General features: G+C 35.9%; 2 protein-coding genes across 13 annotated transcripts in view; one reads left to right on the plus strand and one right to left on the minus strand.

Moving 5' to 3' along the window:
• Positions 1 to 12,034: 12,034 nt before the first annotated feature.
• ing4 (inhibitor of growth family, member 4) lies at positions 12,035 to 21,599 on the minus strand. The gene is made up of 8 exons (NM_001020468.2): positions 21,535 to 21,599; positions 20,636 to 20,707; positions 20,343 to 20,509; positions 18,318 to 18,432; positions 18,055 to 18,169; positions 15,833 to 15,977; positions 15,570 to 15,631; positions 12,035 to 13,409 (listed from the first exon to the last, which is right to left on the minus strand). Exons 1-8 carry the CDS (start codon positions 21,569 to 21,571, stop codon positions 13,370 to 13,372), a joined length of 753 nt encoding a protein of 250 aa, NP_001018304.1. The 5' UTR covers positions 21,572 to 21,599; the 3' UTR covers positions 12,035 to 13,369.
• Positions 21,600 to 21,615: 16 nt separating this feature from the next.
• fam131ba (family with sequence similarity 131 member Ba) overlaps positions 21,616 to 22,326 on the plus strand; it is an 86,906-nt gene continuing 86,195 nt past the window's right edge. For all 12 annotated transcript variants that reach the window (XM_073931511.1, XM_073931513.1, XM_073931514.1 and 9 more), the window contains exons 1-2: positions 21,616 to 21,750; positions 22,133 to 22,177. Coding sequence is in view for 4 of the 12 variants with exons in the window: in XM_073931507.1 (XP_073787608.1) it covers positions 21,733 to 21,750; positions 22,133 to 22,177 (63 nt within the window). In the remaining 8 variants the exon portion in view is untranslated. The remainder of the gene's footprint in view (positions 21,751 to 22,132; positions 22,178 to 22,326) is intronic.

Here is a 22,326-nt window from a genome sequence, read left to right on the forward strand (position 1 = left end):
CATTTTTAAAGTAGTATTTTGTGACCTATAAAAAAATATGGTAAAATTATTCTTTTTTCTATCCAAATACATTTAAGTTGGCTTCATAGCAACTTTTAAAAGTTGGTTGGAAAGCCAAGCATGACTCAGAAAAGCAAAACAGAGAACTTCATTGTGTGCCTCAAGATCACCCACATTAGCATATGCATCTTGATCATGACATCACAATAATAAGTAAACAGTTGTATAATAGTTTATTTTTCTCACAGTAAGTTGGCTTTTAAAAGATGTTTGCTGTGTTTATCATCCAGTCTCTACAAATGAACAAAAAATCATTTAATATTGTAAATTAATTAATTTAATATATTTAATAATATTGTAATAATATTGTACAATAAAAAAAATCCTTTAATTTTATAAATACTTTCTTAAACTTTTGTCCATATAGGTTATCATTAAAACAAAACAAACAAACTTGCCTGTGGTGTAAGGAAGATTATTTAACAAAATATTTCACAGAGTGAAAGTCAAAAGGTTGAAGTATAGTTCACTAAACACTACAAAATTGTATTTACTCACCCTTGGTTCTGAATCTTTAGTTTCTTTTTTTCTGTTGAACACAAGATAAATGCTTCTGTTGAATTTCAAAATATTTGGAATGTTTTAGACACCTCTAATATTGACTTCCATAGTGAGTAAAACAAACAGTATGAAAGTCAGTGGTTAAATTAATTTTCTAACATATTTCAAAATACATTTTTCTTTTGTTATCAACACATAAGGAAACTCAAGCAGGTTTCAGACAAGTAAAGGGTAAGTAAGGGGCTAAACAAACATGCTTTTCAGTTCTGAAAACATGAGGCACACCGCACTGCCTTTTTGTTGACAGTGCACGGCGCTTGTTACGTTGAAAGTAGAGGATAACATATTTTCACTCCTGTCCCGTCCCACTCCCACAGAAAGAAATCTTGTCCAGTCCTACTCCCAGATCAAAGTTTTAAAAAATTCTCCTGTCCCATCCTGCTCCTGGTAAAATGACTTCCACTCCTATCCCGCTCCTGTTTAAAATGACTCCCGCTCCTGTACTGCTCCCATACATGTATTTTTTTCTTCATTTAGTCTTTAGGTAGATTAGCTGCTGAGTCCCCGTTTCTAGATTTTCTGGAGATCAGTTACAGTAAATTAAAACAGTACATAGTTCACACTATGTCTACAATAGTTTAATAAACCCAAACAGTACATAAAGCTGCATTTTACTAATTTATTGAAAAGTGTTTTAATTAATAATTTTCATCCAATATGCTCTTGCATAATGAAAGAGAGAAAAGCAGCACTGCACAATTTAAGCATATTGATTAAACATCGACAAATTTTGAAAATAAAAAATCAAATAACCAGAAACAAAAGTTATACACACATACATGCGCATATATATATATATATATATATATATATATATATATATATGGGTGCTCCGGTTTCCCCCACAGTCAGACATGCGGTACAGGTGAATTGGGTAGGCTAAATTGTCTGTAGTGTGTGAATGTGTGTGGGTGTTTCCCAGAGATGGGTTGCGGCTCGAAGAGCATTCGCTGTATAACAACTTGTTGGATAAATTGCCGGTTCATTCCGCTGTGGAGAACCCGGATTAATAAAGGGACTAAGCCGACAAAAAATATATATATATATATATAACTTTTGCATCTGCTTATTTGATTCAAATTATTAAATCAAATAATTAAATATATTAAAACACTCAGTATGATTCTGGTTGTATAGAGAAAGTTGAGCACATGGAAAAGTTACCAGTAGATATTCCAGTTCTCATCACTCACAACTATACATGCATACAATAATTCTTTTAGTTTCAGTTTATAATTTTTTTTAAACTCTGGCTTAAAACAATGAACCTATGATGGTTGTGAGCAATTTGTCGGTCAGACAAGACCGATGGCAATTGTACCTACATTGTAGGCATAATTAAAAGAAAACTACAATAGGCGGTGCAATTTTTTTTTTGTCATCTTCCTATTGGTTGATTCCCGCTCCCGTCTGCTCCTGTTAATATTTTATACTGTACCGTCCCAGTCCCGTGATTAATAGCAAAGATGACTTCAATTCTGTGGGAATCCCACATGAATCCCGTGACCAGTGGGATTCCTGAAAACATGTCATCCTCTAGTTAGAAGACCACTGTATCAGTCTTGGCGCCGGAGTGCATGACATTGGGTGCATTTTCTGCACAGATTTGACTTTTTTCAACTGTCTATTCTGACGTCAAAAATGCAAGATGCAGTAGGTGGTTAAAACATGAGCCACCTGGATCGCATAAACAGCATGCAAAACAATCACTGCAATTAGAAAAAGCGCTTCTTACTGAAAAAAAAAAAAATACATATATATATATATATATATATATATATATATATATATATATATATATATATATATATATATATATATATATATATATATATATAAATTTAAATTAAATTAGACAATTCCATGGGCCCTGATAAAAGCTCGGACTTAATAAAGGATCACAGATTTGTGCTGAGGTGTAGGATGTCCAAAAGGACTGCATAGAGGTGTTAAATATGCAGAACGAACAGACTTTATTAATTCATTCGTTTTCCTTACGGCTTAGTCCCTTTATTAATCTGGGGTCACCACAGCAGAATGAACCGCCAACTTATCTAGCATATGTTTTACACAGCGGATGCTCTTCTAGCTGCAACCCCTCTCTGGGAAACATCCATACACACTCATTCACACACATACACTATGGACAATTTAGCCTACCCAATTCCGAACAGACTTTATTTAAAGGTAATTAAAAGTTACTGCAGATAAAAAACAAACACATGATTTATCAACTTCCCTATAGTTGACTAATATACAAAGAATTGTGACCATTTTGGACAAGTTTTCTAAAATATTATGTTCACTTGTGCAAAAGTGATGCATTATTTAATTATGCAGTAATTTATATACATACACAGCACAAATATCCGAACATTGGATGAGGTCAGCAGTGTTACTTTCAAGTTATTGTCTTCACTGAGTTGTATGATAGAAAATAATAGGTTCAGATCCAGTGACTGTGACTCATAAACTTCACGGCTAAATCTACACATAATGACATGCTGGGTAAAGTCATCTGAGATCACAAGAGGAAAGATGAAGTGATGATTACAGGCTTTTTGCAGGTCTACTGGCAGCTCTATGACACTGAACACTGAGACTTGCAATAGCAACAAATCACAGAGTGCATATATGGATTATTTTTAAGCAAACAGAGCTTGAATAACAAAAATTTCCCAGAAATTAAAATTTCAGGAAATTTTTGTAATTCATTTTCTGTTATTTTACAATAAATTTCTGTAACTTAACGGCCGTTATTTTATGTGTCTTTTCCTGCCAGAAATAAATCGTTAAATTACAGATTTTTTTTTTTTTACAGTGCAGGGCGATGTGTCACTGCATACTGTTTATCATAGACTTCTTTGTAAACGGCTGTGTTCACGATTATGACCCTCCAAGTAACTGTACACCTTTGGCCCCAAGATCATCAAGATTGGACCGCTAAAGGTCCAACAAATCACCAGCAGAAACAACAGTGGTGACTAGAGCCCCTTTCACACAGTGATACCGGTAAATATCCGGAAAATTTCCGGAACGACTTTACCGGTATCTTCAAAAAAGCGCTGTTCACACAGGCGAGGACGTTACGGAAATTTTCCGGAAAAGAGCATTCACACATCCATTCCAAAATACCGGTAAATTCTGACATCATTCACCACAAATGAGCTTTAAATGGCTGCGCTTGTATTTGTAAACATTTGACTAAATGACAAACTCTGTGGATGATCAATATTGTGAACAACTTTCGCAGGATCACTTTTGCATGTCGAGATGTTCATAATATGTGCGTGTGCAAAGCTTGAAGGTAAACAAACAACGGCTTATCATAAGCATCTCATCGATGATTATTTACACAGTTGGCGTTAAGAAGAACATATAAACGTGATCTGACTAACTTCTAGCAGCTAAATGTGTCTGGAAAAATATTCAAAGGCTTTTATCCTCACAAACCGCGCGGACGTAAATGCGTCTGACTGTTGTGATTGGCTAAAGCAGACGTCTCACGTCAGCACGTTCTAGACGTGCACGCGCTTATTACGGCAATCTTCCTTCTGCATTCACACAGCGCAGCATTCCGGCAAATTGCCGGTAATGTTACAACTTCTCTTTCCGGAAAATAGCCAGAACGAATTTACCGGTATTTTCAAAAAGGACCTGTTCACACATACAACCTTTCCTTAGGTCAATAGCCCCTTTCACACATACAGACCTTTCCGGAAAATTGAAAGGTTGTATGTGTGAACAGGTCCTTTTTGAAAATACCGGTAAATTCGTTCTGGCTATTTTCCGGAAAGAGAAGTTGTAACATTACCGGCTAATGTGTCACAGCAAATGTTCATCACATTATTATGTATAACTGGCTGTGTAAACAATAAAGACCATCATTCAGATGTACACCATTGCCAACAATGCATGCAGTGAACTCAAAATTATCAAGATTGGACAATCCTGGTCTGAGTGACGAATCAAGATGCAGGTGCATCACATTAATGGCCACAGACCACAAGTGGCAGTGTTATGCTCGGGGTGATGTTTGCTTGGGTCATTTATTATATATTAATATATTAATACTCATTTGGTGAATTTGTGTAAATTTTTTGTGTATTTTTGTGTGTTATGTTTAGTATAGTTTGTAGTCGTGGCTAATAGCTATCTGGGTTAAAGTTAAATTTGTAATATATTGACGGATTTATTCTGTCTGGCACCCGAACAAAAAGCTAAATATTACCTACTTGGGGTTTAAGAAAGGGCCACCGTTACACCATTGAATACTATTACTTATACCTCTTTAATCTTTAAAATCATGCATGTTTCTTCAATTATTATACATTATGGTCTTACACATTTACACACAGATCTGGATCTCTGTATAAAACCCTCCTGATATTTTAATAATAATGAATAAAGCATCATTTGTTACCTTTTGGAATTTGGAAGGGTTCAGTTTGAGCAAATGATTTTATCATCATGGTTATCACTGTGCATCAGACATGGATACCTTTGAGGGAAAAAAGTTAAGATTGTTATCAGATGATGAAATATTGTTGTGCAGGAAAAATATACTTACATTATTATACACGATGGTAGATACCTTTATTACAATGAATGAATAAGAAAGCACACGCTCTTTAATCACTTTTATCATGTATATTGTTTAAAATATATAGATTTAGTACAGATATAGCTGATGGTATTTGATATCAGAGTCCTAAAGACTGAATCGATTTCATCTTCCCATAGTCCCCCATACTTTTAACATCTATAAAAACAATGCTTTTTCTTCTTATTTTTCTTCACAAAATAAAATTAGCAGCTAAAACAAAAATCTGTTATCCCAAACGTTTGGCTGGCTTGTAGATCTATCTGTCTGCCTATTAGAGGAGTGTTGGCTGAAGTGCGCAGTGTCATGAACACTCCTGCAGAGAAAGTTGTTCCGTAAAACTGCACTGATTTCATTTACACAGCATTTGTTATAAGTGCCATCATTTACTCACTGAGTTCTGGGATGACTTTGCCCAAAGCCTTGGCAGTCCCCGATGGAGGCCAGAATGATGTTCTTCCTGGCATCTTGCATATCTGCACAGCTCAGTGAATGACAAATGGACTGTTTCTTCTAAAGCACACATTGTCATTAAAGATCAACCATTCCTAATGTGGGCAGCCAGTGAACGGTTTTTAAATGTGGTTGACTTTCCAAAGAACAAAACTTTAAAAGACACAATATGTAATAACTGTTTATTAAAATATGTGTTATACATTTAGTAAACAGTGTTATATATTTTGCTAGATTACATACTTGGATTATCCCAAATGTTTTGAAGAAACTTAAAATGCAGAAAAATTCGCGGTTTTCCTGTGCGAACGTGCTACTGACGTCATACACCCTCCATTTCCAGTTTTGTTTTATATAAAACAGGGAAACACAGAAGAAGTGTTAATGTGTTTTTACAATTCATTATAACAGAAATGTGTTTAGTATGAAAAAACAACGCTACTTCTTCTGGAAGATCCAGAAACAGTGGACTGTGGCATTATAAAAGCTCTGCTGATTTTGTATCATGTCACACTCGTCTCTTATCAGCAATTGCTTCAACTCTTGTTTTACTGAAGCATTCAGCCTTATTCTGCTTCATACTATTATAATTGTGTTGAATACTTTAGCTCATCTATCAACATGATTTCTGCAGGATGTAATGAAGATCAAAACTCCAATGATACCACACTTGTTGTGAATATGCAGCCTAAAGTGTCAAATATTAGGTATAATATTGCCGTCAGAACAGCCTTAATCCTTTGTGGTATAGATTCAACTAGGAACTGGAAATATTCCTCAGAGATTTTGCTCCACATTAGCCCCTTTCACACAGTGATACCAGTAAATATCTGGAAAATTTCCGGAACGACTTTACCGGTATGTTACGGAAATTTTCCGGAAAAGAGCATTCACACATTCATTCCAAAATACCGGTAAATTCTGACATCATTAACCACAAATGAGCTTTAAACGGCTGCGCTTGTATTTGTAAACATTTGACTACATCACAAACTCTGTGGAGGATCAATATTGTGAACAACTTTCGCAGGATCACTTTTGCATGTCGAGATGTTCATAATATGTGCGTGTGCAGGCGCTCACAGGCTGTTTCACAGGCACAAGCTTGAAGGTAAACAAACAACGGCTTATCATAAGCATCTCATCGATGATTATTTACACAGTTGGCATTAAGAAGAACATATAAACTTGATCTGACTAACTTCTAGCAGCTAAATGTGTCTGGAAAAATATTCAAAGGCTTTTATTCTCACAAACCGCGCGGACGTAAATGCGTCTGACTGTTGTGATTGGCTAAATCAGACGTCTCACGTCAGCACGTTCTAGACGTGCACGCGCTTATTACGGCAATCTTCCTTCTGCATTCACACAGCGCAGCATTCCGGCAAATTACCGGTAATGTTACAACTTCTCTTTCCGGAAAATAGCCAGAACGAATTTACCGGTATTTTCAAAAAGGACCTGTTCACACATACAACCTTTCCGGAAAATTGCCGGCAATTTTCCGGAAAGGTCTGTATGTGTGAAAGGGGCTATTGGCATGATAGCATCACGCAGTCGCAGATTTGTTGGATGCAACAGAAATCGAGAATCATCAGACCAGGCAATGTTTTTCCAATCTTCTACTGTCTAATTTTGGTGAGCCTGTGTCACTGTAGCCTCAGTTTCCTCTTCTTAGCTGACAGGAGTGGCACCTGGTGTGGTCTTATGCTGCTGTAGCCTATCTGTCCAACCCAAGCTCATTCTGAAAACGTAGTCCCGCGGACGTTTCTGGAGACAGCGGAATACGCCCCGGGAGGTACGTACGGCTGCATTTATTTTTTTCAGGCGAACGCTACGGGGCGGTGTAACGCTGTTCCCTTTTGACGCTTACCTCCTTGTGGAGGGCTTCCCCGCTGAAACCCGTTTGTCCACTCAGCTCACCGTGTACGTTGGCAGGCTTGAGATGCAGAGAGGAGTTGACCACGGCGATCTGTTTCGAGTCCGGGGAAGAGCGGTTCCAGCAATCAGGATAAGACAAAAACAGAATCCTAAAAATTAAGTGAACGAGTTTCGTAACAGGGTGAGAACAGGTTGAAACCCGAAAAACGCGGTAGAAAAAAATCAGAGCTTTTCTTTTTTTGGACGGCTTTTGTAAACCCGGGTTTAGGGAAGTGAGCGGGCGGGCGGGTCAATCTGTAAAATTGGTTGGGTTCAGGGAAGGAGGAGGGCGGGTCAGCCGATTGGCCAGTCGCGCAGTCAATCATCCGGTCAGTCGGACAGCGGCCTCTGGTGGGTTAACGCGAGAACAGCGCGGGCGCGAACTGCACTCGCGAGAGGCGTTTGAGATGCGAAAAAGCGCACAACAGCGGCCTCTCGCGGATTCGCAAAAACAAAAACTGCAGCCGTACGTACCTGCCGGGACATATTCCGTAGTTTCCAGTAACGTCCGCGGGACTACGTTTCCACAATGAGCCTGGGTTGCAACCATCTGTCTCAAGGTTTGATGTGTTTTGCGTTCAAAGATGCTCTTCTGCACAACTCGGTTTGGTTCACACCAAAATATTTGGAATTCAAAGATACGTAATCAAATGGTAGATATTCCTCTCACTCTTAACGTCTATGTATAAAATAATAAAATAATAAGTCCATTTGAATTGAGCGGTCTTGAAGAACTCGCTTTATAAACTGATTATCCAAAATCGCCCCCCAGTACCTTCATTCACTATTACCTACATTAATCCACTAAAATGGTCCACTTGAAGGAGTGAATGAAATAAGTGAATTTGAGCACTGGAAAGGATGCCGTTTTGTTTGTACTTTGCTGGTTCATAAATCCATCAGACGGATTAGATGTTCAACAGGTAATGAAACAAAGCAGTTTTTCTGTCACCTACACAAACATTAAATAACATTTTGAAGCTTTCACCAACAGGATTATGCTGTATGGCCTCCATCTTGTGGTCAGATGCAGAAATTAATTTAGTTTTAAAGTGAAAATTATTTTAGCAGCTCTTTTTTCCTTATTGCAAGTTGTATAGCTCTTTTCATGTGTCAAACTAATGATCAGTCTACAGGTAATAAGTACAATAACACATCCTTAAGTTTGCAATGTGTGAGTTTTTCAGTGTAAAAGTAAATCAGGTTTAAGTGGCAAGAGTTCCTGTGGGGACAAAAGTAACACTGCTATTTATGTCATTCATTTTTTTGTCGGCTTAGTCCCTTTATTAATCCGGGGTAGCCACAGCGGAATGAACCGCCAACTTATCCAGCAAGTTTTTACGCAGCGGATGCCCTTCCAGCCACAACCCATATCTGGGAAACATCCACACACACATTCCACACACACAGACAATTTAGCCTACCCGATTCACCTGTACTGCATGTCTTTGGACTGTGGGGGAAACCGGAGCACCCGGAGGAAACACACGCGAAGGCAGGGAGAACATGCAAACTCCACACAGAAACGCCAACTGAGCCGAGGTTCGAACCAGGGACCTTCTTGCTGTGAGGCGACAGCACTTCCTACTGTGCCATTGCCTCGCCACTGCTATTTATGTCCCACTGCTAATAGCCATGCTTTAGTTTTTGCTTCCACATTTGAGTTTGCAGTGTTTGGATTTAGATGTTTTATAAAAATTAATGTATATTGCCAGTAATAATAAAAATTAATCAAAAATTGTAGAAAATTTTAACATTTTACATTGTTGGATTGCTTTTGAAACATTTGATGGTAGCCTACTAAAATTTAAAAATGCCTGCCCTTTTTTAAAAAGTGACCCTACAGTCTTGAATTAAACCACTAAGTTCTTATGTACGTACTGTTATATTCAATTCTTTACAAATGATGTGAAGCAATGTTTCCATGAAGGGGGGCAAATAAATGTTTGATAGATTAAAATGATCTTCATTTGCGTTCTGACAGTGCTGAGGGTAAGTAATACTAATTAATTATGAGATGATTTCAGTTAACCCTTTAATATGATCGTTTATTTAATTTTAGTGATGTCCACACCAGACGTGTATTAAAAATTTGCGGTCACTATAAGAAGAGTCACTAGACTCAAACAGCTAATGACTCAGTCTGCCACACCCCTATAGGTTATTGACAGCGACTGAAGCCGTTTCTATCAGTCTATTTCAAATTTAGAAGCATATTTTAATTATTTTTAGCAGTATTTGTTGATTAAATTATTTACAGAAAAGCTGATGTGCACAAAGCCACTCGAGCAGCATCAGGAGTATATAAGGAGTAGCAGAATCACTGCAGCATTGCATAGTGCGTCTCTTACAAGTGAAATGCTGCCTCTAGCGGCTCATATGAGAACTGCAATGCAGTATCAGAACGTGGACATCCATTTATTGTGCAATATTTTATTTAGAAGCTAGTTTATGAAGCTAGTCTCTCACACCATATACATATGCGTTTAGAAATTTAGCTTTGCATTACAGGAAATAATTATATACATATATATATATATATATATATATATATATATATATATATATATATATATATATATATATATATATATATATATATAATTTTTAGTTTGTATACTGTATGTAATTTATAGTATTTTATATTTTAGTGCTTTTATTATTATTATACCTTATGCATAACTCCTCAATTCAATTCCTTTTACTTTTCATTTAAGCTATTGAATTACTAATTCCTTTTTCTAAAGGTATTCTATGCAGGTTTACCCTATTCATGGCACTAGAAAACAGTTAACATATCAAAATATTTCACATCTTTGTTTTTACTTTTGACATATATAACTAGTCTATATATGAAGAGTTCAGATGCAAAAACCTCTAAATGCCATCTGAAAATGTCTTCCAAAAAGAGCACTTTTGGCAAGCTCGTGTGTATGTTCAGTAAATCTACTTTTTTGGCAAAAAAAAAAAAAAAATTAGGTTATTTGCATTGCCTTTAAAGTGAAATAACTGACCAAAAAAATTAAAGGCTATATAAAATGCTTATTCTAGGAGACAATTTCAGATGGCACTTAGAGGTTTTTCATATAAACTCTATATTTCTATATATTATTATTTAATGTAGAAAATGATAAATAATTTTAATGATAAGTTAATCGATGATTCTCAATGGGATTTTTTGTTTGTTTATACTCTATTATTATGCTATAATCGTATACTATATTATTATATCTCATCAATGACTCATGGATTCAGTTATTCATGGCTTTCCATATACTGAATTAACATAGTAACCCTTATGTGCTGTCAGGGATGTTTTTATCCTCTCTGCGGTGATTTTGTGTCTAAATTTGGTCATAACTTTTTCGTGTTTCAGCTAGCAGAATGATTTTTGGTGACAAATCTTATTTTGACACATATCTTGAGAAAATGCTTTAAAATTTTTTTTTTATTTTTTTTTTTTTACAAATTTACTACCCTTTTGTTACGTTAAGGATGGAAACATTCACTAAATTAAACTTCTGTAAAAATGCATCTGATTAATATTTTTTCAGTTTTATTTTGCATAAATCTGTTAATCAACCTCTGCCCTGATCAAAACTACTAAATTGAAAAAAATGAAAATCTAACAATGCATCAAAGCCAATGTTGTTTCTAACGTTCACATGTCCAAGACTGTGATAAAAGGTTAAAGAAAGCCAGCCTACAATTACTTTTATATTGAAAATACGACATTTTGTCCTTTTTTTTTTTTTTTTTTTTACCAAATCTGTGACATCATTTGTAAATTTGGCCATTAAAAGAGTTAAAATCCTGTAATTTTCTAAAACAGTTTAGTAATTTTGATCAGGACTAAAATTGATTAACAGATTTGTGCAAATATATTTGAAAAAAAAAATTAATCTGATGCATTTTTACAGCAGTTTTATTCAGTGGATGTTTTCATCCCTAACATAACAAAAGGGTAGTACATTTGAACAGAGCAAAAGTGAATAAAACCTACTTATTAATATTTGTAATTGTGTGAAAGCATAAAAGACTAATTTCAAAGAACTAGAAAGCAGTTATTTAAAATTAAATACAATACAATACAATTTTTACAATATGACTGTTTTAAGTGTCACATTTGTATTGATGAAATTTTATAAGACATTTATATGTTTTTATTATTATTATTACTATTGTTATTATTATTATACTTTATCCGTGATCAGTGGATTCATTTCTACTTTGCTCTCCATACATTAAATGAATTAATACCTATTATGAATATCTGTAATTCTGAGAAGATGGTTTTAAACACATTCACAAAACTAGAGAACATCCAGTATTTCACAATATTACAATTCCTTTGACATGAACACCTTGTTTTACACGTCAACATTGCCAAAAACATTTCAAATCCCAAAATGAATGAAATAACGACAAACAGACACGTTGACGCTTTCAGAATCAGGCATTGTTCGTTCAGCGTGGAAGACACCAGACCCAATATCTGACATTAGTACAGTACTCTAGATTAGAATATCTGGAACGATCAAATCACAAAGCAACATGACAAAAGGCAAAAACACATGACACACAAACCCTTCATCATACACCAGACAATGTAACCGTCGAGAACAAGCACTGTGTAGCACCAGGTTTTAAATTTGCATGGTCTGTAATTGTATTATTAAATCAACCCAATCTTAAATACAAGTTGATATCGACACATTTGATTCCGACATCTCACAAACTAAAAAAAAAAGCATCATACTGCTTTAAATACGTCAACACGATGACTGAAAACCACTGTTAGCGGTACTGTGCATCTCACACCAATCAAACACATCTGTTATATATATTCATAAGCACCAAAATCCAGTCGCAAAAGAACCCCGTTACTCAAGTCACAGTAATACTAGCGCAATAATTCATATGTTACAAAATAAAATGACCAGATGTCAGCGATTCAACTTAAAAACATGCCAACAGTCGATATTCAAATACTATCCAAGTAGTGTGAACATAAGCACCAAAGAATTAAAATAAAAACGCCTGCACTGAAATCTACAGTTGTGGAATGAACCTGAAGTGAAGAAGTGGTCTTCAAGTGTAGCATTTGTGAATATAAGACGTAGTGGAAAAGTAGTGGAAAGGCTTTGTATTGACTAAGTGCATGTAAAAACAGCTTGAAATGATTCCGTTGAGCAGCCGTTTAATTGTAAATGCTGGTTTGTAAAACATTTCACTTTTAGTGAGGTACGTAGATATCCGTTGCCCTTTTATGAATGCTTGAAACTAAGTTAGGTGAGCTATCAGTTGCAAACCTGATCAACTTTATGTCTGTTCGAAGGCTAATAGGAAATCATCCCATACTGAGAAGAAACCATCTGAGAAAGACACTGACAGCAATCGATGTACAGAAAAACAAAAGAAGAAGTTTGAGATCTCCTGATATGCTCCCTGACTGCAGAGTTCATGTGTATTTCAAATAAACAAACTGCAATTATAAGAATATATATAAAAACAAGCAGAACCGAAAACGAATCCAAAATACTCAGTAACAAAAGTCTTTACTGAACACATAAATTATAAACTACACCTCCTTCATCTTCACCCGTCATCCCTTCTTACTGTCTGGCTGAGAGAGGGATGTGAAGATGGAAAAAGAGGATGACAAGCACCAGATTAAGCAGAGAGTGGATCTATATTAGTGTCTATGGAGGGCCTTAAAACGCTTGTGCCTGCCTCTACCTCCCTCTCTGTCAGGCCTTTTCTTTAGCATGTTCATTTCTTCTTCCGCTCCTGTGAACATCTTGGGCAGTACCTGAGGTAGAAGAGAGGCATATGTTGAATTATATTGGAATAAGACTTGCACAATTATATTCCCCAAAATCGCTAGTGGTGTAGCGGATCACAAATCTCACCGTTCAGATCACATTATGATTTTTTTTTTGTCACGAATTGGACCATTTATTAGCCAAAAAGGGGAGCAGACAATTGTAATTTGCTTCCGTTTATTACAAAAACTTGACAGCAAGAAACTTTTGTTAACAAACAGAAATTAGTACCTGTAATTTAATTTAAAATAAAATAAAGAAATAATCAGCTGAATAAAATTAAATTGTAAAATATTCAGTACTGGGGAAAATTCACTGTTACTACTACTGTTGCGGATAACTATCTAATCCTGGCAGATCGCTAAAGGACTACAAATCTGCTGGTATATGGACAATAAAATGCATTCATGCATCACACACTCACACCTGTTCTGGTTGTCTGCTGATTGCTAACACACACAGCTGAAGCTGTTCAGAACTGATGACATGGACTTAAAAGCAGCACAGACACACACAATAGTTGCTGAGTCTAGTTTTACAGTTTGTGAAAATTACGAAGCGTTTTCCTTACCTTGCTTTAATCAATGCACGACATATCGGCGGCCATAGGGTTATCGGCCGATAAATGCTATTTTTAAGATTATCGTTATCGATCTGATGTCTAAATTAGGCCGATATCTTTAAGCTGATAAATTACGTAATTGTACAGACCTGCCTGCCTCGTGCATGCGTGGACGGAACTTGTTCAGACTTGTCCAGTGCACTACAATGGATCTTTCCTCACACTGTTTACTCTTTTTAAAGTCAGTGGTATTGCTGTTAGTTAATAACTCAGTAAGTAACCATGTTCCTTTTCATTGTAGATATGTTTAATTGAGTGCCATTGTGTATTTTGCTTTAAATCGCCTCAGGAAATTTTTTTTTTACACGAGTAAACATAAAAGCAACAATGCACACATGATAAACAATGTGTTGGGTTGTTTGTAATTTAATAAGACTATTTGTTATCAACGCGTTGCTTACCATGTGTTGTTGATGTAAGATTGTATTCAGTTTGATCGGGATATTCATGTTGATTATATCGTGAGCGCGTGAGGCCTGTCACCACACACACACACACTGAGGTGACAGCCTTAACAGCAGCACAGGAGAGAGGTGCGCCAGTCACTGAATCCAGCATAGGGGTTCTCAACTCACAGCACATTCTGTCTTTTTATTATGCTCTGTGTTTGTCATAAAGTCATCTGTGCTCAATGATCAGGTTTTGAATCAAAATCTGACTCCGAGGGCAAATCTGTGCCTTCAGTTGAGTGAAACTCACAGCGGTTTATCATAAACTTTTCATCGATCATTTTTCCCACAATTGACAGCAAGAACGAAGACAGAAGCGTTGTCTGATTGACAAGCAGTAGCTACATGTGTTCAAAAGAATCTAAAACGCCAAATAGGATAAATCTATGCCGCATTTTCTAAAATAATACTTTCTGTATTTAGCTTTTCGATTGTACGATGGCTCAAAACGGTCAAAACACAGAGTCTGAAGAGATTTATTTTGATAAATGATTGTGTTATTCACACATAAAACTTCAGGTTTCATTGCTAGATGTGTAATTTTTTTGTAGAATTATTCAGTGGCATATTTTTGATGGCTGGTTGTTGCCACCTACTGGTTAAATAATTTAAGAGCTGCCTAAAACTTTCAAGTCAAATGCATATGACGGTGATTTTAATCTTTACTATAAACATCAGTGGTTCTATCTAAACTATAAACTGTTATCTCAGTATTTCTGCATTATTTAACTGTTTGTAACTTCAAAACTAACTCAAAAGACTAAAGACTGAATCTCTTTGTTGATTTTTGCATTTTTCAATCAGATTTAAATGCAGCAATTTGAAGGATTAATAAACGTATGCAAATCCCCATCATTTATAATTTATGTTGCGTGGTTGTTGAGATCTTGTTGAGATCTTGGTGTTGCATTTATATTTAAGTCAAAATAGAGCTCATCTGGTAGACTGAGGCTTTTTAGCGGCCTGGTCTGCTTTTTTGGTTTATCCTAATGGTAGATTTTCTTTTTTTATATTGATGCCCGGCAGCATTGAACTGCATCTATTTCAAGGGTAAAAAAAATCATGTCACTACTTACCATTTTCCCCTGGGTTTGGTGGTCAGACCCACACAGGCAAAGTGGAACCACTCAATAGAACACTGAGGAAAGAGAAACTCTATTATGTAACGCTGACGTCAAAGAATAAAGTTTAAAACCTATGACTAGATAATTAACCACCATTTTAGCTTTTATACACAAATAAATGTTTTCAAATGACAAAGTAAAATCTAATGTAAGCAAAAAAATATGGGAGGCTGTGAGTGTGTTGGCCACTGCAGCAAACAAGCAAGAAAACTCACGTCTGTATTGTCGCAGCCAATCATCTCTCCGTATGAAACCTGGTGGCAGAGGCAATAGGTGGGCTCATTGGGGTCCACAGGCATATCCAACACATCAGAGGGATGCACGTTCCCAAAGTTCACAGCTGGAGTTGAAAACTCAGTGCTGGAAGGAATAAAAATACTAGTTGAGAATTTGGGTTATTCCACTACTGAGTCATAATGATACTTCATTATCAGGGTTCAACGCTAAGGTTTTTGTCTACTGGCCAGGGTTTTCCAAAAACCATCGTTAGCCGACTAAGGTTGCAAGTTCCGTCGTTACAAACATAGTTAATTGATTTAGCTTTTCCCAAATCCATCATTCAAACGAGCATTCGCAATCTGCGTCACAAACTTCTATGCTTGCAACTACACTTCTGGAGCTGTAGTTAGAAACGTAGTTCCTGGTTGTGTTCTATTCCCAGTTATCCACCCTATGCCCTATTAATTAAAAACATTCTAAGGCCCCGTTTACACTAGTGCGTTTTAGTTTTAAAACAGCGTTTTAGAATGAAAACGATCCGCGTCCACACTCACGTTTTACCCAGCGTTTTTTGACTGCTCTCCCTCCACACCAAAACGCTGAAAACGCACATCACGTGACCACACACACACACTCTCGGGCAAGCGCTGCAGCCCATCTCCCCAGATGAGAGCTCTGCTAGTCGGACAGCTCATCAAGCATCTCCCGCTGGATCTAATCTCACTATATTTATTAAACATGATATTTCATTCATCTTGTTGTCTTTATCTAACGACATATTCCCTGACTTTGGTCTTTGGAATCTTTTACTTGTTCTCGGGTAACGTGTTTTGGCTAAGCGCAGAGATAAGTTAATGATTAATGTAAGCACGTAGCCTACATTCTGTATATTGACTGATCTTTTGCCTTTATTTCCAATAATGTATAAACTTATTGTATGTTATACTTTTATATAGACTTCCATTTGCAACGCTTTACCTGATGAAGACCATGTCGGTCGAAACGTAGTGTTTTTGTAATTTTGACAAAATAAAAATTTTTTTGAGAGCTAAAGTGGCAGTGTGCCGATTTACTTTGAATCTTTTGCTACTTATGTTTGTTTTTTGATCGTGCACCTGCCTTCAAGATTTTTCTAGATGTGCGCACATTTCTGTTTTTTGCAATACTTTTATAATGGCCATTATCGATTATTAAAACTGATATTCAGCAAAAGAGAGGGTGTGTTTCGTATTTACACTGAAATTGAAAGGAGACAGTTGTTATTGGCTCCGTTTAGTTATAAATATCCACACAGTAAAGATGACGCTCATATTATACGGCACGACACCTCTACATTTCTGCTGTCTGTTAAGTTGCTAATATTAAAATGAAGATAGGCAGTTCCTTAAATCATGTTTACATTTTATTGTTGAGAAAGTGAAACAACAGAGCCAGGGTGATGTTAATGAAGCTATAAAGTACACTGTTCCCTTTGAAGATTTACCCGTGTCCTCGGTATAGTCTGTTTTCCATATCAAACTGAGAAGAAGAGACTGCAGCCTTGATCAAACTTGCGAAGTCTGAACTTACAAGGAGAGGATGCAGGACTGAACTGTGTGGGTTAGGCTACTTAATATTGAGGAAAAGCCCCAATCAGAGAGGCGAATGTCTGCAGCCCCGCCTCCGTTTTCAGATGTCTCCGTTTTCCATCATCCACACTGAGACGGAGCAGCCGCGTATAAGAATGAAAACGGCCTCTCCAGCGTTTTCGAAACGCTCCGTTTTCGGCGCTCGAGAACTCTGGCGAAGTGTGGACGGATGGCGTAACCGTAACAAAACTTTTTCAAACTAAAACGCATTAGTGTAAACGGGGCCTCACATTTAAAAGGCCATGAAACCCCCTTGTTTCAGCAGGGTGTTTTCACACCTCTACTTTGGAAAAAGTCAGGAAAGTAGCGTGTCCAGCTCTGTTTAGGGGGGAGTGTCGGAGGAGCAAAAGAGGGAGGATCTGTAAAAAATTTGCATAAAGATTGGAGTGTCGGTTTGGGCACGTGCTAATTTTCACAGAGTCAAAACACACACAGACACACACACACACACAGGGGAGAAAGACAGTGACTGTGTTTACATGGACATCAGTAATCAAATTATTTGACAAATTATTAAAAGGTGGACTTTAACTGCAGTTAACTCTTTCATTCAGGGAATTCATTCATGCCCCTCAGACGTGTGATCTCACCTCTGTGTCAGTTTGACCTTCTTTTGTCCACTCTTTGAGCTGCAGTCATCATCAGAGTTCTTCACCTTTGACCTTGCGCGATTGACCTCCTTCTTCTTGGGTCCTCGAATGTCACCTTTAAATAACAATAAGCAACATTTAAAGCAACTGCTGATGAACAGACACACATATGAGGGATATGTATGTGCAAAACAGCATTAATTGTATAATTATATAGCAAATAGCTAACTAATAATAGAAATTGTTCAAAGCACAACACTCACTCTTATTGCCCTTGCTGGAGGTAGAGTCATAATCGGTGCTTTCGATTTGTTTCTCCTTGAGGTCAGCTTCAAAGCGAGCCAGGTCCGTATCCAACCTTCGGATGTGCTTATCCACCTGTATACACAGAAAGGTGATCAATCATATGGAGTTATAAAGTGATGCTGTAATAGTAAAACATTTAGATGATCTGTCAATAATGATTCTAATAGACTGCTCAAAGTGCATTTATAAAAATATATGTTATTTACAATGGGGAAAAAAGAGCTGCCCATTTTTTTTGTGTGGATAAAGTGACTAATTTTTTCAGGATTATTTAAAGAGAGAGAGTTCTCGCCCAAAAATTTAAATCTGTCATCATTTACCCACCTTTTTGACATTATTTTTTTTTTGTTGGAAATATATAAAAAGATAAAACCTATAACCATTGACTTCCATGGTATTTGTATCTATAGATATCAGTAGTTACAGGAGTTCATGAGAGTAAGAGTGAAATGATTTTGTTCGGCCCGTCAAACTCTTCCAGAGCCCCAATGGTTAATCTAGAAAAATTAAGTTTTTTTATGAAGCCCTGGATAAAATATCAAGGTGTAATTCTGGATGATGGCTTAAGATTTGACAAACAGTTAAATGCAGTGGTCATTTCCTGCTTTTTTCAGCTTCAACTTTTAAAAACTGTCAAATTTATTTTATCTAGAAAAAAGTTTGGAAAAAAATAATCCATGCTTTTATTACTACTAGAATGGACTATTGTAATCCTGGTTACAATTAGTATAAAATGTTGCTGCAAGGCTTTTAACAGGTACCAAGAAACATGACACACAACACGCATTACACCAGTTTTACGCTCTTTGCACTGGCTGCCTGTGCACTATAGAGTAACTTTTAAAATGCTTCTCTCGGTTGTTAAATCTCTAAATGGCCTGGCAACTTCTTATCTGTCAGACATGTTAATTGAGCATCAGCCTGGTCTGTCTCTTCGGTCTTCTAACCAGAAACTGTTGTGCATACCTGGGTCAAGGCTGAAATGCAGAGGTGACCGTGCCTTCGCAGTAGCTGGTTCTAGGTTGTCCTACAGCACAACACGACATGTTTGCTATTGCAACCGGTCTTTTTTTGCAACTGGTATGCGTGGTTGAACCTGTGTGACATCATGTGTGATGTAGGTTGGTAATTCCCCCATACATTCTTCTGTTTAATGTCATCATCTGAAATGTCTTCCTACTGCCGAAGTTATATCTTGTCATCGTATACTTGATTTATGTTCACTAATTCGCAATTTCAAATAACGTGATGACTTCCCTTTATATATATATATATATATATATATATATATATATATATATATATATATATATATATATATATATATGTATATAATAATGCAGTTTTTTGTTTTATTATTTTTACCTGTTACTTGATTCTAAAATTCTTTATACTTTACTAGATTCTGACATGCGGCACAATTTCTGCATGGAAAACAAACTTGTATAAAAGTAGATTTATTATTTCTTACTAAATCTGAATTATCATCATATCTGATAAATTTTGGGGATTTTTTAAAAGTAAATAAAAAATATAGAGTAAATAGTGAGTACATTTAATTTTTTGGTGAATTATCACTTAAACAAATAGAAGAATAGAAAAAATAGTTAAAAAAACTAAAAAGATAATAGAAATAAAAATGACAACCTACAAAATATCAACAAAATTTAAATTATTATTATTTTTTGCTTCTCTTAAAATTTGTCAAATTTGCATTTAATATTTTTTTTATAACATATCAATTTGGGTGTACTAGTTTTTGGAGCATGATCATAAGTTATTTTGTTAAATGAGTTCCAGGTTTGGCTTCAGTACTGATAATCTAATCTGTATATACACAAATATAATATTGTATAGCTTTCTATTAAAAATAAGAATTTAAAAGAGAGATTTGAGAAGTGTACTTGTATATGCTGAGCACTGTATATATATATCTACTTTTTTTTCTATTTAGCAAAGAGCAAATGCAGATTTTCACTAACCATCTCATAGGTTTGCATCGCAAGCTGCACCTTGTCATCTCCGAACTCTTTGCACTTCCCATAAGACTGCTGGATCTGTCTTAACAGCGAGAGCTTCTGTTCAGATGACAGTGTCCGAGCATTAGCGGTGTATTCACGAGCCAGAGAATCAATCTGCCCTTTCAGATCTGCAGAAACAAGAGATGTAAACAAACAACCATTTAAAAGAGATGTACCATTTTATAGAAGAAATAATAGAGTCAGGAAATAAAGTAACAGCACGCATTATAAAAGATATTACTACACCGACTCACCCTCTGTCCTCTGGTCCAGATCTCGCATCAGCTGGAAGTTTCTTTGCAGCTCAAATGGCAGATTCTCGATGCCTAAATAGATCAAGTGACATATGAGTCTTCAGCACCACCATGAAGATTCAGGTAAAATTGGCTTTATATTCTCACATTTATACTTTGGAGTCCAAGAAAATAGTGAAGCAGAAATTAAAAAGGCTAATGCAGATTCGTTATAATGACAAATTGTTATAAACACAACGTGACTACTTGTTGTGACACAGTAGCTATATTGTTTACCAGCCTACTTTAAATATTTAGTCTGAATTCGCATGTAAATATGACTTTAAAACAACATTAGCACTAATTTACTGACTGTAAATAATGTACTTTGATAGTAACTGGCTGCTAATTTTATATCCTTATTTAAAATTAGCAAATAATACTTTTTTGAAACTATATTAATGAGGTAAAAGTCCAAATGTGCTAAAATAAAACCAACTTTACACCAATAACACAAAGCATCTAAGACCCACAATTCTGTGTACATTTTAAAAATGGCACTAAATAAACTATTTGTTATCTCGACAGGGCTAAACACTTTATTTGAAGCTTAACAATGTGCTCCAGGGTTTATTTATGTTTATCATTTCAATACATTAATAGTAGAAACATCACATCCTGTCACAGTAACACTACAATTAAGCGATAAACCGTCGCTGACATCATAACACTGTTCATAGCCTGTTAGCAGAAGCTACTGATCGCAATAACGCGTAATAAAGCGCTGCTTTGTCTCGTTACGTGGTCGTTTTTATAGTAAATGGCGTGTGTATGTGAAACTTGCAGGCATGCTTGACAATCTAAACACGGACGATGTTTATTTGTGGGGATAAATATCAAAATGAAGACAATAGTCTTACTGTCCAAATAGTGCTCTAGATACATTCCAGCCGCCATCTTGACAAACACAAACAAAGGTTCTTCCGGTTTTGCCGGAAGTTCTCGGGGGCCATGCTCATGAGGAGGAGGGGTCCTGAATGGGGTGTCTGTTGACCCCTTTCATGTCATTTATCTGCTTTGAAGGTGTCTTGAAACGGAATGACTAAACTGCTCCTTGGATGTTCAAAGATAAAAAGGTGAGAATATATTGAGGGATTTATTTTGGGGTGGTTGAAATGCTAAATTACATGACAGTATCTCAAATTTTGAAACAATTTTGACTTAATTTAGCATCACAATACATTTTATGAATAGCTTTGCTCGACTTATTTTTATTTTTTTGCCATTTCATCTGAATTTCAACATTGTGAAGTGTAGTCAAATTAAGCTTTTTAAGAAAAACTGAAACAAATGAAGCTTTTATTTTGTCCCTTAAACAATATTATCGAAAAAGTTGCTATTTAACATAGACACCATTTTCCCTCACAAAATGAAACAGTCTATAAAATGATTTATTTTTATTTTAAAAAAATTTTTGGACACAATGTTTGTGAGTTAACTTTTTAAAATATATTTTAGATCACGCCTTACAGAAAGAAGGTTGCTGGTTCGAGTCCCGGCTGGGTCAGTTGGCATTTCTGCGTGGAGTTTGCATGTGAAGAGTTTAGATACAAAAACCTCTAAATGCCATTTGATATGTACTTCTAAAATAGCATTTTCTCCTGTGTGTAGGTTCAGTCATTTTGACTACAAATAAGTTATTTTCTTTGCCT

Source organism: Danio rerio, chromosome 19 (assembly GCF_049306965.1).
Source record: "Danio rerio strain Tuebingen ecotype United States chromosome 19, GRCz12tu, whole genome shotgun sequence".
NCBI lineage: Eukaryota > Metazoa > Chordata > Actinopteri > Cypriniformes > Danionidae > Danio > Danio rerio.

Excerpts from the sequence above, each read along its gene's own strand:
- ing4 (NM_001020468.2), bottom strand. The coding sequence starts at position 21,571 with ATGGCGGCTGGAATGTATCTAGAGCACTATTTGGACA. Across the intron at positions 18,170-18,317 it reads CTCCAGCAAGGGCAATAAGA|GTGACATTCGAGGACCCAAG; the intron begins GTGAGTGTTGTG and ends TGTTATTTAAAG. Across the intron at positions 15,632-15,832 it reads TTGGCTGCGACAATACAGAC|TGTTCTATTGAGTGGTTCCA; the intron begins GTGAGTTTTCTT and ends CTCTTTCCTCAG.